This window comes from Medicago truncatula, chromosome 2, assembly GCF_003473485.1.
Source record: "Medicago truncatula cultivar Jemalong A17 chromosome 2, MtrunA17r5.0-ANR, whole genome shotgun sequence".
NCBI classification, from domain to species: Eukaryota; Viridiplantae; Streptophyta; class Magnoliopsida; order Fabales; family Fabaceae; genus Medicago; species Medicago truncatula.
In genome coordinates, this window is record NC_053043.1 from 38,402,829 (window position 1) to 38,419,902 (window position 17,074).

The window sequence follows — 17,074 nt, forward strand, 5'->3', positions numbered from 1 at the left end:
CTTTGATTCTTTCTTTTCACACTGCCACTACACTATCCCAACAACTACCTTTCCCTTCCTTTCAAACTTCTCTTTCCAGATTAACCAAAAGTTTGTTATGTGGGTTGAAATTCAGTGTTCTGGTGTTTCTTTTCATTTGTAATTTTTTATGAATATTGCTGCTGGTTGATGCTTCAATAAATTTTGGAATTTTTGTGTGTGACTTTGAAATTTAGCTTTCTTGTTATTTTGTTCCTTTGTACCCGTATCAATCGAACCGGCAAAACTGCATTTCGACCAACCCGTCAACCGCCCTAACCGAGCCTTCTAATGGACGGAAATGGTTTATGTTTTACCACCCGCGGTTGCTTTCGGATTGGAGTTTTCGGACCGAATTCCGGCCGAACCCGACCGATGTCCACCCCTACCTCTCGATTTTCTAAGTCATATGAGGCAAAATTGTCCTGACAACAATTAGAATAATATCAGCAACAACAGTACATTTTCGACGGTTATAGTTTCAAAGCCAATTAATGTCCATCACTCTAATAATAAAGGGATATCATACGCGCAAGCTTTGTCATATGCAGTGCCATCTTAACATCTTTTGACACTCAATTTTGATCAGAAAATTTGGCGTCAATGAGTTTGAAGCGATGAGATACCGAAGAAATTTGAGAAATGCATGTTATGCTACTTAACCACAGTTTGTTTGTGGCTAAACATGATTTGAAGAAACCAGATGTCAAAGAAATCTGAGAAATTTTTATTCTGCTGCTTAGCCATAATTTGTTGGTGGCTAAACGTGATTTGAAGCGATTAGATGATGAATAAATCTAAGAAATTCATATTTTGCTACTTAGCCATGGTTTGTTTATGGCTAAACTTGAGTTCAGTCTTGTATAAGGAGCATGTAAACGTCCTCTGAATACATTTTAGGGTTAATTAGGTTTAAAGTCCCTATAAATAAGCGAGCTTCCAACATTGGTTCCTATTTAAATTTTATTAAATTTTTCATCGCAATGTTTTTTCCGTTGGTAAGTTTGGTCCTGCCGTCAAACTGTGCTGACTAGGCTAACAGAATGCTGACTCAGACATGCCACATGGACATTTCAAGTGACAAGTGACATGGCTGTCATATGGTAAATGACATCATATGTTTTTGGTCCCTATAAAATTGGGATCTTTTAAGTTTAGTCCTTACTTAATTATAATAGTGTTTTTAGTCCATATAAAAAAATTATGCACTCAGTTTTAGTCCCTACTAAATCTAAATTTGTTTAATTATGCTTAAACTTTTAAGATTTTGAACAATTTTTTTGCACAAGTGTTAAGAACATTACGAAAAGTTCATCTGCAAATGATTATCTCAAAATTTTATTTCTGCGTCCAGATTTTTGTTACTTTTATTTTGAACTTTTGTCTATTAAAAAAATTCATATTTAATTTATTTCATATTAAAAAATTCTAAATTTTATTAAACGAGCCGTTTGTAATGTTCTAAACTTGTATAAAAAAAAAAAAGCCATTGAAATTTTTTAGAGTTTAAGGTTAGTTACAAATTTTCCCATAATTTTTGTCAAAGCTTGTCACTCTCCTTCATTCTTTTTTATTCTTCCAGATCCATAAAATATTTCACCCTACAAATATTTTCGGTCATTCCCTGAATTTGCCAGGGAAAAAAACCAGATATGTGTTAATGTTTCTCTTTGTTACTACTTTGCTCTTTTCAATCTTCTTCGCTCCCACTCTTTATTTCCCAATCCGAACCTTGAAAATCGACCGGTTCCGCTTCTCTCTCGAAAAGGTTGTTGCTGGATTTTTCAATGGTGAAGATTGTTGAGTTTTTGTGTGTGGAAGTTGACGTGTGATTAAGTTGTTGAAATTGATGTCTTAGATGAATTTGCAAGCGAAGGTTAGAAGAGCGTCGCCAGCGTGAACGAGGTGGTGAAAAGAGTAGGAGAGAGTTTGGATTTTTCATCACCTCGTTCACGCCGACGACGCTCTTCTAAAAACTCTTAAATTTTTCAATGATTTTTTTTATATAAGTTTAGAACATTACTAAAGGTTCATTTACTAAATTTTAGAATTTTTTTAACATGAAATAAATTAAATATGAATTTTTTTAAAAGACAAAAGTTCAAAATAAAAGTAACAAAAATCTGGACGCAGGAATAAATTTTTGAGATAATTTTTTGCAGATAAACTTTTCATGATGTTCTTAACACTTGTGCAAAAAATTGTTCAAAATCTTAAAAGTTTAAGCATAATTAAACAAATTTAGATTTAGTAGAAACTAAAACTGAGTGCATAATTGTTTTATATGGACTAAAAACACTATTATAATTAAGTAAGAACTAAACTTAAAAGGTCCCAATTTTATAGGGACAAAAAACATATGATGTCATTTACCACATGCAACCATGTCACTTGAAATATCCATGTGGCATGCCTGAGTCAGCATTTTGTTAGCCTAGTCACTACAGTTTAACGGCAAGGACCAAACTTACAAACTGAAAAAAAAACGTTGGGGATGAAAAATTTAATAAAATTTAAATAGGGACCAATGTTAAATGCTCGCTTATTTATAAGGACCTTAAGCATAATTAACCATTTTTTATACAAGTTTTGAACATTACTAAAAGTTCGTTTACTAAAATTTATAATTTTTTTAACATGAAATAAATTAAATATGATTTTTTTTAAAAGTGAAAAGTTCAAAATAAAAGTAACAAAAATCTGGACGCAGGAATAAAATTTTGAGATAATTTTTTGCAGATAAACTTTTCATGATGTTCTTAACACTTGTGCAAAAAATTGTTCAAAATCATAAAAGTTTAAACATAATTAAACAAATTTAGATTTAGTATGGACTAAAACTGAGTGCGTAATTGTTTTATATGGACTAAAATCACTATTATAATTAAGTAAGAACAAAACTTAAAATGTCCCAATTTTATAGAGACAAAAAACATATGATGTCATTTACCACATGGCAGCCATGCCACTTGAAATGTTCACGTGGCATGTCTGAGTCAGCATTTTGTTAGTCTAGTCAACACAGTTTGACGGCAAGAACCAAACTTACAAACGGAAAAAAACGTTGGGATGAAAAATTTAATAAAATTTAAATAGGGATCAATGTTGAATGCTCGTTTATTTACAGGACCTTAAATATAATTTAACCCTACATTTTAATAGGTGGCTACAAGGAAAATGTTATATAGGAATTATGGTTCGAACCCTAAACTCCCTCACTTCTCTACAATTAAATGTGTGAACATGAGACACTACGTCAAACCCCAAAATTAACAATGAACGTATTTTGAAACTAAAACTTAAAAGAAAAAAAAAAGACTAAAAATGAAATTTGGACATAAAAACCATTCACACATTTAACTGTTAATTAAATTCATAAAATAAATCTTCGTAAAAAACCATTTTTTTGTGACCTATTGAAATAGCAAAAGTTGTATAAATAAAAAACTTATTGAAAAAGAAAAAAAGTTGTATAAATGACACAAAAGAAGCGAGAGAAGGGTATTTTCATTTCCCTTTGTTAAATTCTAGTGAGAGAAACCTTCTTTTTCTCTCTCTTCTCTCATCAACCCTCAAACCCCTATTGCGTACTTTGCAATCGACCCAATAATGGCTAACAGTAACCTTCCTCGAAGAATCATCAAGGTTCGTTCGTTTCAATTTTCTTCTTAAGATCCCTATTTCAATTTCTTTGATCGATTCGTTTTATCGATTTCGATTATTGATTATCACGTTGATTATTAGCTTGATTGAACATAAAATTGCATGTGAAATTAGGGTTGATTTAGTTTTTTCCAGGGGAACTAGCTTAATTAATTAGTTTAATTTCAGTGATGATTACAAAATTAGGAAAATTAAAGTGTTAGATGTTGAATCGGTGATTCAACTTTTTTTTCTTTTTCTGATTTGATTTTTGTTGATGTTGAATTTTAGTTCTGAATTGTTTTTATTGCTTCTGTATTTGAATTTGATTTTTGTGGATGTTTTGATAACTATTGTTTCTTTGATCTCTTCAGGAAACACAGCGTTTGCTCAGTGAGCCAGGTATTGTTTTATCCTCATCGTTTTGTAGTGTAGAAGGTTTCACTCAGTTAATTGGAGAGTGTTTGTTGTGTGGTTCTTATTTTCTGTGGTTTTTGTTTTAGTATAGTCTTTTGTAAGATACGTTATGGCGTAATTTGATTCATGTGCGATAAGGCTTGGTTGTCGTTGTTATTTTCTAAGATACCTTGAATTTTACCCTATGAAGCACAGACACGAAGACACAGACACCGATAACAATTAGAGAAAATGACACCCTTTATTGTAATCATATCATATGTGTCGGTTTGTGTCTGAACAATAGGTTTCCGACACCGGGACACGCCTAATCCAAGGAGTATTTGTGCTTCTTAGATTTTACCTTGGCGTGTATGATTAATTTTAAATCAGTGTTGTTAAATAGTGGCGCTATAGAGCTATATCACAGTGGAAATTGAATAAATTTCTATTTTCGTGTTGTATGGTAGTTAGTACAAAATGTTGTCAAATAGCAGCTATAGCGCCGCTATTCCATCGTTGCATAGTGGAATTTCCCGCGACCCGCATTGAACAAACAGTTATTTCCCGTGATCTGCAGTTGACAACACTGCGAAATGTTTTCTTGTTTTGTTTTGCTGTGTTGATTTATAATATTTGATCTGATGATGCAGCGCCTGGAATTAGTGCATCCCCTTCCGAAGACAATATGCGGTATTTCAATGTGATGATCCTTGGCCCAACTCAGTCTCCTTATGAAGGTAGTGATGACTCTAACAACTTGGTTTTACACCTTGAATTGTGTATGTGTTTATCTTTTTGCTAGAAATGGGAAATTAATTATTTTCGGGCTTTTGAGTATGTGTATTATTGTTTTCTATAAAAGATTTTTCTCTGATATGCAGACATGTTTTGGGAATGATTCTGAAAGGAAACTGCTTCTATTTTTTGCCATGATATTTCAAATTCACTGCTTTTTTTTTATCTCAAGTTGAGCATAAACTGTTCGACGCTACAAACAGTCTATTAGTTATATGAAATGTTATCCTGTTAATAATCTTGCAAGGCAAACGATTTGAGTAATGAGGTGGGCATAAGAATATTTAGATCTCATCATTATTGTCGTTAATGATTAAAGAATATCTGCTTGTCTGCTTCTCAAAGATGCCTTGTCTTCTTATCACGTGTTTAACTTTAACCCCTGTATACATCTTCTTGAACTATTTTCTTAGAAGTCCATTATTTTGGTCCACATTGTTATCCCTTATATTTATCCTTGAGCAGAAAATTATTTCTCCTTGAGCCGAAAATTATTTCTTTTACTGTTGACATTATATTTCCAGCTTTCGCTACATATATGGAAAATAGTCAGTAGCTAATTACTACAGGTTGTCATTCTTGTTTATATAGAAAGTTCTTTATGCTTCATGAAAAACGCTACCACATTTTGTAAAAAAAAAAAAATAGTTTGGCTCTGTTCGATAAAATGTGGTAGCGTTTTTTTTGCAAAATATTTTTTGATGACCAAACTAAATTAAATTTCTTATGAGCAGTGCTTTTCATTTGACCTATAAAGTACAACCCACTAACTCTTCAAATGGGTACCCTTCAAAATGGTTACTACATCAGAGTCAAGTCACAAACTGTGTTGGATTATAAGATACTATGGATGCTTATACCCTACATCTTTCAATAGTTTTTGAATTTTGCCACCAATACAAATTGGATATCTAACAATTTGATATATTATAGTATCTTATTGTGTACAATGACTAATGCTGAGTTGGTTAAGTTGGAGACTTTGATGTCTTTGTTCCAAATTAGGGTTTGTTGTGCTTTGTTGTTCATATTACACTTCTGGTGCACCAAAAAGACTGGGTCAAACACTAAAATTTGGAATAGAAGAGCTATTAAGTTACTGGGTCGAATTAAAGGATATTTACATACTTTAATCATCGTTATTGTGGGTCATCTGTTATGCTCTTTTTCGCCTCCTATTTGAAAGTCATAATGTATCATAAATTTGTATGAAAGTTGATGCATGAGTTATGGCACTTGGTTGGAGTGGGATAAACAAGACAAGATTATACTCGCATCACCACTTTTCCTTTTCAAGAAGTTGATGTATTATAAATTTGGACTTTCTGAAGGGTTCACTTCAGAGTTTATAGTGCACCCTGCAGTTCAGATATAATGCATAGTGTGTCTCATTTTAGCTTGGGTGAGACTTGGAAATACGTTTGTATGGAAAGGAACTATGTGTTACATGTGAACACTACACGTGTGTCTCATGTGTGTATGCTTCTCTGATCATATTTTAGGGTTTGGAAAGGAATAGATTAACCGAATAACAACTAGCTTGACTATACTGGAATTTTTGTATTCTCTCCTACCTCTCCTCATAAAAGAAAGAAATATCAAGTTTACTGATGTGCAAGTGTTTTGTTTTCATTACTAGGGGGAGTTTTCAAGCTAGAACTATTTTTGCCTGAAGAATATCCAATGGCTGCTCCAAAGGTACTTAATTTAATTGTTTTCATTTTATTTTCATTTGTTTTGTGATATTATTTTGGTGTTAACTGTTAAGTTTCTACTGTGTTCTTGTCTTCCAAGAAGAAATGACAACATAATTATAAATTATTTTCACCTGTAAACTTTTTTAAGAGTTTTAGTAAAAGGTTGTTCCTCTTTATTTGTCGTTTTCAAAGTTCAATGCAACATCAATTATTGTTTTGTCAATAATACCCTTAACTGTTCATTGCAGAGGGAGAAATAGGTGGAATAAGTCAATAAATGGTTAAGGGTATCATAGAAAAAGACAAATAATTCCATCAAAAGTAACAATTTACTGGTCCTCTTGGCATGTGTAAATAACCTTAAAATGACGGCTAAAATGAAACAGATATATTTTTCATGTCTTTGTATCTGATGATCGATGCCAAACTTATAAAGGCCACGGACAAGATATTCTGTAAATTTGAAATTAATTGCACAGATGCACAGTCTTGTGTACACATTGAATTAACTGTCTTCACATAGTTTTCAAAATTTTTAGATGATAAATAATTTGAGATACGTTGATGTATTAAAATTGTGTGTTTGAAAATTCAATCAGCTAATTTTTTACGTATAAGCTTTCAGCTAAAAAATAGCTTCTCCGGTTAGGAACCCAAGAATTCTAATCTTCAAGATTAGAGAAACATGTAAAACAAACTTAAATAGATAAAGATAAAGATTGTACATGGCTGAGGAATTTCTTATTTGTGTAGTGAGATTGAAAGTGAAGATACAACAGGTATGCAATGAAGATTGTAACCTTACACACCAAAGGATCACTCTCATTTCACACCAAATAATTCTCTAGTCACAATTTAAGTATTAAAGCTATCTTTCCCCTCTACCAATTGATGGCTATTTAAAGACTTATATGATTAACCAAAATAGCGACTCTTAACAACCACCTAACAAGCTTATCAAATTACTAACTTGTACTAACTAACTCTTTACTACTCTAATCATCTAATATTCTATATTCTAACACTCCGCCACTTGTTAGATTGTCCAAATAGAATCACAGTATGTGTTTCTTTTAAAATGAAATTGAAATATTTTCTTGATAAATTGGGATGGAATATAATAATGCTCAATTTCTATATGGTCTGGGATGAAGTTATGTATATTGAGGAGGCCATTACTACTTCCAGGGTTTAGGAAACGACTGTCACAGCTATTGTGTATCTGATTGGGGTTTACATTTACGAAAAAGGTCTAGTAGGAGGTTCTTTTTATTTTTTTGAAGGATAATTTAATCACGCCTCCACTCAGAATTGTGTTTGTTTATTATTTTTCTCTTTCTTTTCTGGCTTTGTTTCTTGTGATGATAAAATACGATATGATAGATTTGAAGTGTGCATTTTTCTAAAAAATTCTGTAATAATTCTTATTCCTAATTCAATCATGCCTTGCTTCTTCCAGGTTAGGTTCTTGACAAAAATATATCATCCTAACATTGACAAGGTATGCTTTGCTTTGCTTCCCTTGCTTTTCTTTTCTTCTTTGATGATAACCTTTTATAAAAGTTGAACTTCGATTCGATGCAGCTTGGCAGGATATGTCTTGATATTCTGAAAGATAAGTGGAGTCCTGCCCTCCAGATTCGCACTGTACTTTTGAGGTATATTTAATTTTCACCTTTTACTTTAGTGGATTAACCTTTTGCTGCACCAATTCATTTCCTGAAAAACTGTAGTTAATAGATCATATGTGAAATAATCTTTTATGTATCTTAAATCATTTTTAAAACTGCAGTTAACTCAAGTGGATTTGCAAGCCTGCAAATTGAACGTTTTTTTAAATTAATGTTTTATGTATCTTAAATCATTTTGTTAGAAAGAATTTTTCATTTTGGTATAGTTTTATGGGAAAACAGATTGTTACATTAACTTGTCAAATAGACATTTTTTAAACCATAAATTTTCTGTGTGAATGCATAAAAGAGGGGTGGGAGGGAGCAAAAAGAAACACTTGATTGATTGTGGTGACTTACTCAATTTGTACGTGAAGGTCCAGCTGGATCTTACTTTTGATTTCTGAGTTACTCTTGCATATACATAACATTGTGGGAAGTTGGTTAAAAATGAAAAATTTACCTGCCATGTATTGGATATAATGTTTTATTGATAATAATATAAATTTTGCGGGTCCTATTTTAGTATTCAAGCTCTTTTGAGTGCACCAAACCCAGATGATCCTCTTTCTGAGAACATTGCTAAGCATTGGAAATCTAACGAGGCTGAGGCTGTTGAGACAGGTATGTCTCTTCTGCTAGCATGATTACATCAAAGTTTGTTATTTTTTTATGATAGCATCAGACGTGCTATGTGTATATTTTCTTATGAAAATGACGGTATTTTTTAAATCTGCAGCCAAAGAGTGGACCAGATTATATGCAAGCGGTGCTTGACAATTTGGTGGATACTTTTGGTCTCAAATAACAATAGTGGAAGTGTATGCTATTAACTATCAAATTGAAATGGAAAAATTTAGAGGAATTGTCTAAACTATGTGGAGTCCATTTTCCTCTTATAGCTTCCGGTTACATGTTTATTGCTTTCTATCTTCCGGAAGACTTCTATTGGAACTTGTATGAATATATGGATGTTTTATGTGTCAAATTTAAAACATGGTCTGCTAAATGTAGTTTTGGATTCCCAACTCAAACGTTTTGAATAAGCTTTTCGTTTGGTTTGTCCACATTATGATGGATTTGGCTTGTCTTGAGTGAAGATTACCATTTAAATGGGTATAGTGTTGAATCATAATGGAAAAATCTAACAGTTCTATTCAATAATATTCTCAGCCGTGGAATTTTTCAATTATTAGTTAAAACTTGCATTTTATCTTTTATATCAATTTTAATAATCCCACTTTCCTCAAAGAAGTCAAATCCATTATACCCCGTGAATCCATGTTTGATGTTTGGTTGTGAAATAAGGAAACTATCTTAATGCAACGTTTGTGTCCAATCGGTAAAGGATGGTTGTGTTTTGTGAAGAGATTTGGACAAAAGAGTTCTTTCCTCGTTTGGATCATGTGAAAAAACTTGTTAGAGGCCTAAGTGTCTATTCCTATGTCAAATCGATAATTGACCTATTTCAGACATTACGTTAAATCCAAAATTAACAATGAACATATTTTGAAACTAAAACTTAAAAGAAAAACAAAAGGACTAAAAATGAAATTTGGAAATGAAAACCATTCACACATTTAACTGTTAATTAAATTCATAAAATAAATCTTCTTAAAAAACCAATTTTTTTGTGACCTTTTGAAAAAGCAAAAGTTGTATAAATAAAAAACTTATTGAAAAGGAAAAAAAGTTGTATAAATGACACAAAAGAAGCGAGAGAAGGGTATTTTCATTTCCCTTTGTTAAATTCTAGTGAGAGAAACCTTCTTTTTCTCTCTCTTCTCTCATCAACCCTCAAACCCCTATTGCGTACTTTGCAATCGACCCAATAATGGCTAACCGTAACCTTCCTCCAAGAATCATCAAGGTTCGTTCGTTTCAATTTTCTTCTTAAGATCCCTATTTCAATTTCTTTGATCGATTCGTTTTATCGATTTCGATTATTGATTATCACGTTGATTATTAGCTTGATTGAACATAAAATTGCATGTGAAATTAGGGTTGATTTGATTTTTTCCAGGGGAGCTAACTTAATTAATTAGTTTAATTTCAGTGATGATTACAAAATTAGGAAAATTAAAGTGTTAGATGTTGAATCGGTGATTCAACTTTTTTTTTTCTTTTTCTGATTTGATTTTTGTTGATGTTGAATTTTAGTTCTGAATTGTTTTTATTGCTTCTGTATTTGAATTTGATTTTTGTGGATGTTTTGATAACTATTGTTTCTTTGATCTCTCCAGGAAACACAGCGTTTGCTCAGTGAGCCAGGTATTGTTTTATCCTCATCGTTTTGTAGTGTAGAAGGTTTCACTCAGTTAATTGGAGAGTGTTTGTTGTGTGGTTCTTATTTTCTGTGGTTTTTGTTTTAGTATAGTCTTTTGTAAGATACATTATGGCGTAATTTGATTCATGTGCGATAAGGCTTGGTTGTTGTTGTTATTTTCTAAGATACCTTGAATTTTACCCTATGAAGCACAGACACGAAGACACAGACACCGATAACAATTAGAGAAAATGACACCCTTTATTGTAATCATATCAAATGTGTCGGTTTGTGTCTGAATGATAGGTTTCCGACACCGGGACACGCCTAATCCAAGGAGTATTTGTGCTTCTTAGATTTTACCTTGGCGTGTATGATTAATTTTAAATCAGTGTTGTTAAATAGTGGCGCTATAGAGCTATATCACAGTGGAAATTGAATAAATTTCTATTTTCGTGTTGTATGGTAGTTAGTACAAAATGTTGTCAAATAGCAGCTATAGCGCCGCTATTCCGTCGTTGCATAGTGGAATTTCCCGCGACCCGCATTGAACAAACCGTTATTTCCCGTGATCTGCAGTTGACAACTCTGCGAAATGTTTTCTTGTTTTGTTTTGCTGTGTTGATTTATAATATTTGATCTGATGATGCAGCGCCTGGAATTAGTGCATCCCCTTCGGAAGACAATATGCGGTATTTCAATGTGATGATCCTTGGCCCAACTCAGTCTCCTTATGAAGGTAGTGATGACCCTAACAACTTGGTTTTACACCTTGAAATGTGTATGTGTTTATCTTTTTGCTAGAAATGGGAAATTAATTATTTTCGGGCTTTTGAGTATGTGTATTATTGTTTTCTATAAAAGATTTTTCTCTGATATGCAGACATGTTTTGGGAATGATTCTGAAAGGAAACTGCTTCTATTTTTTGCCATGATATTTCAAATTCACTGCTTTTTTTTATCTCAAGTTGAGCATAAACTGTTCGACGCTACAAACAGTCTATTAGTTATATGAAATGTTATCCTGTTAATAATCTTGCAAGGCAAACGATTTGAGTAATGAGGTGGGCATAAGAATATTTAGATCTCATCATTATTGTCGTTAATGATTAAAGAATATCTGCTTGTCTGCTTCTCACAGATGCCTTGTCTTCTTATCATGTGTTTAACTTTAACCCCTGTATACATCTTCTTGAACTATTTTCTTAGAAGTCCATTATTTTGGTCCACATTGTTATCCCTTATATTTATCCTTGAGCCAAAAATTATTTCTTTTACTGTTGGCATTATATTTCCAGCTTTCGCTACATATATGGAAAATAGTCAGTAGCTAATTACTACAGGTTGTCATTCTTGTTTATATAGAAAGTTCTTTATGCTTCATGAAAAACGCTACCACATTTTGTAAAAAAAAAAAAATAGTTTGGCTCTGTTCGATAAAATGTGGTAGTGTTTTTTCTGCAAAATATTTTTTGATGACCAAACTAAATTAAATTTCTTATGAGCAGTGCTTTTCATTTGACCTATAAAGTACAACCCACTAACTCTTCAAATGGTTACTACATCAGAGTCAAGTCACAAACTGTGTTGGATTATAAGATACTACGGATGCTTATACCCTACATCTTTCAATAGTTTTTGAATTTTTCCACCAATACAAATTGGATATCTAACATTTTGATATATTATAGTATCTTATTGTGTACAATGACTAATGCTGAGTTGGTTAAGTTGGAGACTTTGATGTCTTTGTTCCAAATTAGGGTTTGTCGTGCTTTGTTGTTCATATTACACTTCTGGTACACCAAAAAGACTGGATCAAACACTAAAATTTGGAATAGAAGAGCTATTAAGTTACTGGGTCGAATTAAAGGATATTTACATACTCTAATCATCGTTATTGTGGGTCATCTGTTATACTCTTTTTCGCCTCCTATTTGAAAGTCATAATGTATCATAAATTTGTATGAAAGTTGATGCATGAGTTATGGCACTTGGTTGGAGTGGGATAAACAAGACAAGATTATACTCGCATCACCACTTTTCCTTTTCAAGAAGTTGATGTATTATAAATTTGGACTTTCTGAAGGGTTCACTTCAGAGTTTATAGTGCACCCTGCAGTTCAGATATAATGCATAGTGTGTCTCATTTTAGCTTGGGTGAGACTTGGAAATACGTTTGTATGGAAAGGAACTATGTGTTACATGTGAACACTACACGTGTGTCTCATGTGTGTATGCTTCTCTGATCATATTTTAGGGTTTGGAAAGGAATAGATTAACCGAATAACAACTAGCTTGACTATACTGGAATTTTTGTATTCTCTCCTACCTCTTCTTATAAAAAAAAAAAAAGAAATATCAAGTTTACTGATGTGCAGGTGTTTTGTTTTCATTACTAGGGGGAGTTTTCAAGCTAGAACTATTTTTGCCTGAAGAATATCCAATGGCTGCTCCAAAGGTACTTAATTTAATTGTTTTCATTTTATTTTCATTTGTTTTGTGATATTGTTTTGGTGTTAACTGTTAAGTTTCTACTGTGTTCTTGTCTTCCAAGAAGAAATGACAACATAATTATAAATTATTTTCACCTGTAAACTTTTTTAAGAGTTTTAGTAAAAGGTTGTTCCTCTTTATTTGTCGTTTTCAAAGTTCAATGCAACATCAATTATTGTTTTGTCAACAATACCCTTAACTGTTCATTGCAGAGGGAGAAATAAGTGGAATAAGTCAATAAATGGTTAAGGGTATCATAGAAAAAGACAAATAATTCCATCAAAAGTAACAATTTACTGGTCCTCTTGGCATGTGTAAATAACCTTAAAATGACGGCTAAAATGAAACATATATTTTTCATGTCTTTGTATCTGATGATCGATGCCAAACTTATAAAGGCCACGGACAAGATATTCTGTAAATTTGAAATTAATTGCACTGATGCACAGTCTTGTGTACACATTGAATTAACTGTCTTAACATAGTTTTCAAAATTTTTAGATGATAAATAATTTGAGATACGTTGATGTATTAAAATTGTGTTTGAAAATTCAATCAGCTAATTTTTTACGTATAAGCTTTCAGCTAAAAAATAGCTTCTCCGGTTAGGAACCCAAGAATTCTAATCTTCAAGATTAGAGAAACATGTAAAACAAACTTAAATAGACAAAGATAAAGATTGTACATGGCTGAGGAATTTCTTATTTGTGTAGTGAGATTGAAAGTGAAGATACAGCAGGTATGCAATGAAGATTATAACCTTACACACCAAAGGAACACTCTCATTTCACACCAAATAATTCTCTAGTCACAATTTAAGTATTAAAGCTATCTTTCCCCTCTATCAATTGATGGCTATTTAAAGAGTTCTATGATTAACCAAAATAGCAACTCTTAACAACCACCTAACAAGCTTATCAAATTACTAACTTGTACTAACTAACTCTTTGCTACTCTAATCATCTAATACTCTATATTCTAACACTCCGCCACTTGTTAGATTGTCCAAATAGAATTACAGTATGTGTTTCTTTTAAAATGAAATTGAAATATTTTCTTGATAAATTGGGATGGAATATAATAATGCTCAATTTCTATATGGTCTGGGATAATGTTATGTATATTGAGGCCATTACTACTTCCAGGGTTTAGGAAATGACTGTCACAGCTATCGTGTATCTGATAGGGGTTTACATTTACGAAAAAGGTCTAGTAGGAGGTTCTTTTTATTTTTTTGAAGGATAATTTAATCACGCCTCCACTCAGAATTGTGTTTGTTTATTATTTTTCTCTTTCTTTTCTGGCTTTGTTTCTTGTGATGATAAAATACGATATGATAGATTTGATGTGTGCATTTTTTCTAAAAAATTCTGTAATAATTCTTATTCCTAATTCAATCATGCCTTGCTTCTTCCAGGTTAGGTTCTTGACAAAAATATATCATCCTAACATTGACAAGGTATGCTTTGCTTTGCTTCCCTCGCTTTTCTTTTCTTCTTTGATGATAACCTTTCATAAAAGTTGAACTTCGATTCGATGCAGCTTGGCAGGATATGTCTTGATATTCTGAAAGATAAGTGGACTCCTGCCCTCCAGATTCGCACTGTACTTTTGAGGTATTTTTAATTTTCACCTTTTACTTTAGTGGATTAACCTTTTGCTGCACCAATTCATTTCCTGAAAAACTGTAGTTAATAGATCATATGTGAAATAATCTTTTATGTATCTTAAATCATTTTTAAAACTGCAGTTAACTCAAGTGGATTTGCAAGCCTGCAAATTGAACATTTTTTTAAATTAATGTTTTATGTATCTTAAATCATTTTGTTAGAAAGAATTTTTCATTTTGGTATAGTTTTATGGGAAAACAGATTGTTAAATTAACTTGTCAAATAGACATTTTTTAAACCATAAATTTTCTGTGTGAATGCATAAAAGAGGGGTGGGAGGGAGCAAAAAGAAACACTTGATTGATTGTGGTGACTTACTCAATTTGTACGTGAAGGTCCAGCTGGATCTTACTTTTGATTTCTGAGTTACTCTTGCATATACATAACATTGTGGAAAGTTGGTTAAAAATGAAAAATTTACCTGCCATGTATTGGATATAATGATTTATTGATAATAATATAAATTTGGCTAAAATATGGTTTTGGTCCCTGCAAATATGCCTCGTTTTGGTTTTAGTCCCTGTAAAAAAAAATTGTTGTTTTTGGTCCCTGCAAATATGCCTCATTTTGGTTTTGGTCCCTGGCTCCACTTTTGTGATGATTTGCACACGTGACACATGATGACTGAACCAAAACGAGGCATATTTGCAGGGACCTAAACCATATTTTAGCTTATAAATTTTGCGGGCCTATAAATTTTGCGGGTCCTATTTTAGTATTCAAGCTCTTTTGAGTGCACCAAACCCAGATGATCCTCTTTCTGAGAACATTGCTAAGCATTGGAAATCTAATGAGGCTGAGGCTGTTGAGACAGGTATGTCTCTTCTGCTAGCATGATTACATCAAAGTTTGTTATTTTTTTATGATAGCATCAGACGTGCTATGTGTATATTTTCTTATGAAAATGACGGTATTTTTTAAATCTGCAGCCAAAGATTGGACCAGATTATATGCCAGCGGTGCTTGACAATTTGGTGGATACTTTTGGTCTCAAATAACAATAGTGGAAGTGTATGCTATTAACTATCAAATTGAAATGGAAAAATTTAGAGGAATTGTCTAAACTATGTGGAGTCCATTTTCCTCTTATAGCTTCCGGTTACATGTTTATTGCTTTCTATCTTCCGGAAGACTTCTATTGGAACTTGTATGAATATATGGATGTTTTATGTGTCAAATTTAAAACATGGTCCATCTTCAACTGCTAAATGTAATTTTGGATTCTCAACTCAAACGTTTTGAATAAGCTTTTCGTTTGGTTTGTCCACATTATGATGAATTTGGCTTGTCTTGAGTGAAGATTACCATTTAAATGGGTATAGTGTTGAATCATAATGGAAAAATCTAACAGTTCTATTCAATAATATTCTCAGCCGTGGAATTTTTCAATTATTAGTTAAAACTTGCATTTTATCTTTTATATCAATTTTAATAATCCCACTTTCCTCAAAGAAGTCAAATCCATTATACCCCGTTAATCCATGTTTGTTGTTTGGTTGTGAAATAAAGAAACTATCTTAATGCAACGTTTGTGTCCAATTGGTAAAGGTTGGTTGTGTTTTGTGAAGAGATTTGGACAAAAGAGTTCTTTCCTCGTTTGGATCATGTGAAAAAACTTGTTAGAGGCATAGGTGTCTATTCCTATGTCAAATCGATAATTGACCTATTTGAGACTTTTTGTTTTTAATTTGAATTGATGGAATTGATTAAACCCTGCTTGGAATTAGTGTTTAATGTGAAGTTTGGAGTTTACTGTTAATTGTGTGATTCTGTGATGTCGTTACGTATCAATTGTGTCCAAAACGTGCATGGACGGTGATCATCAGCAATTACATGACTGTCATGATATTGACACCTATAAATTCACTTAACTGCCTACAATTGTTCTGGTCCATAGGAATCACATATTAAACATCGAGGGCCATACGATACAATCTTGCTGGCTAAGGTCAAACTTAGGGAGTTCACTTTCATAGATTTTGGCGTTAAGCATATTGTTTCGTTGAATGTACGTGGAACCCTAAAGTCAATTTCAAACAGATAAGTCTGAACCGTTTTTTTAATGTAACATGCTAAAATATTAAGTGTAGGACATCTTTTAGTTACATTTTCTCTCAATTATGAGTCCTTTTTTTTTTTGGTCTAGTTATGAGTCCTTTCTTTAGTGAGGCTTAAAACAAGTATTTTAGTTATTGTTCAAGAGTCATTTAAGCTTGAACCCATAGAGGAATGACGGATAATTTTTTTTTTCACTCAGATGGGTTAAATTGTTCTTTGAAATTGTATCGTAATACACTTGTTCTGCATCTTCATATATGACTACATTTTTTTTCCATCTTCCTCTTCATCAATTTGCATTCTTTTAAAATCTTTTAAGGTTTTTTTCTAGATTACCTTTGAAGAATGGTGGGTAATTTACCC

The 17,074-nt window shown here is 32.3% G+C and overlaps 2 protein-coding genes across 4 annotated transcripts; both read left to right on the forward strand.

Annotated features, from left to right (window-relative positions):
• The first annotated feature begins 3,503 nt into the window (after window positions 1–3,503).
• On the forward strand, window positions 3,504–9,353 carry LOC25487247 (ubiquitin-conjugating enzyme E2 35). Its single transcript, XM_013609129.3, has 8 exons — window positions 3,504–3,663; window positions 4,035–4,062; window positions 4,710–4,796; window positions 6,494–6,552; window positions 8,011–8,052; window positions 8,136–8,209; window positions 8,748–8,845; window positions 8,961–9,353. Exons 1-8 carry the CDS (start codon window positions 3,628–3,630, stop codon window positions 8,996–8,998), a joined length of 462 nt encoding a protein of 153 aa, XP_013464583.2. The 5' UTR covers window positions 3,504–3,627; the 3' UTR covers window positions 8,999–9,353.
• A 582-nt stretch (window positions 9,354–9,935) lies between these two features.
• Window positions 9,936–16,017, forward strand: LOC120575836 (ubiquitin-conjugating enzyme E2 36). 3 transcript variants are annotated; one of them, XR_005644180.1, is made up of 8 exons: window positions 9,936–10,091; window positions 10,465–10,492; window positions 11,140–11,226; window positions 12,890–12,948; window positions 14,401–14,442; window positions 14,526–14,599; window positions 15,402–15,467; window positions 15,583–15,653. XR_005644180.1 is itself a non-coding variant. In XM_039830698.1 (8 exons), exons 1-8 carry the CDS (start codon window positions 10,056–10,058, stop codon window positions 15,618–15,620), a joined length of 462 nt encoding a protein of 153 aa, XP_039686632.1. In that variant the 5' UTR covers window positions 9,936–10,055; the 3' UTR covers window positions 15,621–16,017. The 3 variants fall into 3 exon arrangements, 2 of the variants coding, with proteins under 2 accessions (XP_039686632.1, XP_039686633.1); XM_039830698.1 differs by having other exon boundaries at window positions 15,370–15,467; window positions 15,583–16,017; XM_039830699.1 differs by lacking the exon at window positions 15,402–15,467 and having other exon boundaries at window positions 15,583–16,017.
• The last annotated feature ends 1,057 nt before the right edge of the window (window positions 16,018–17,074 follow it).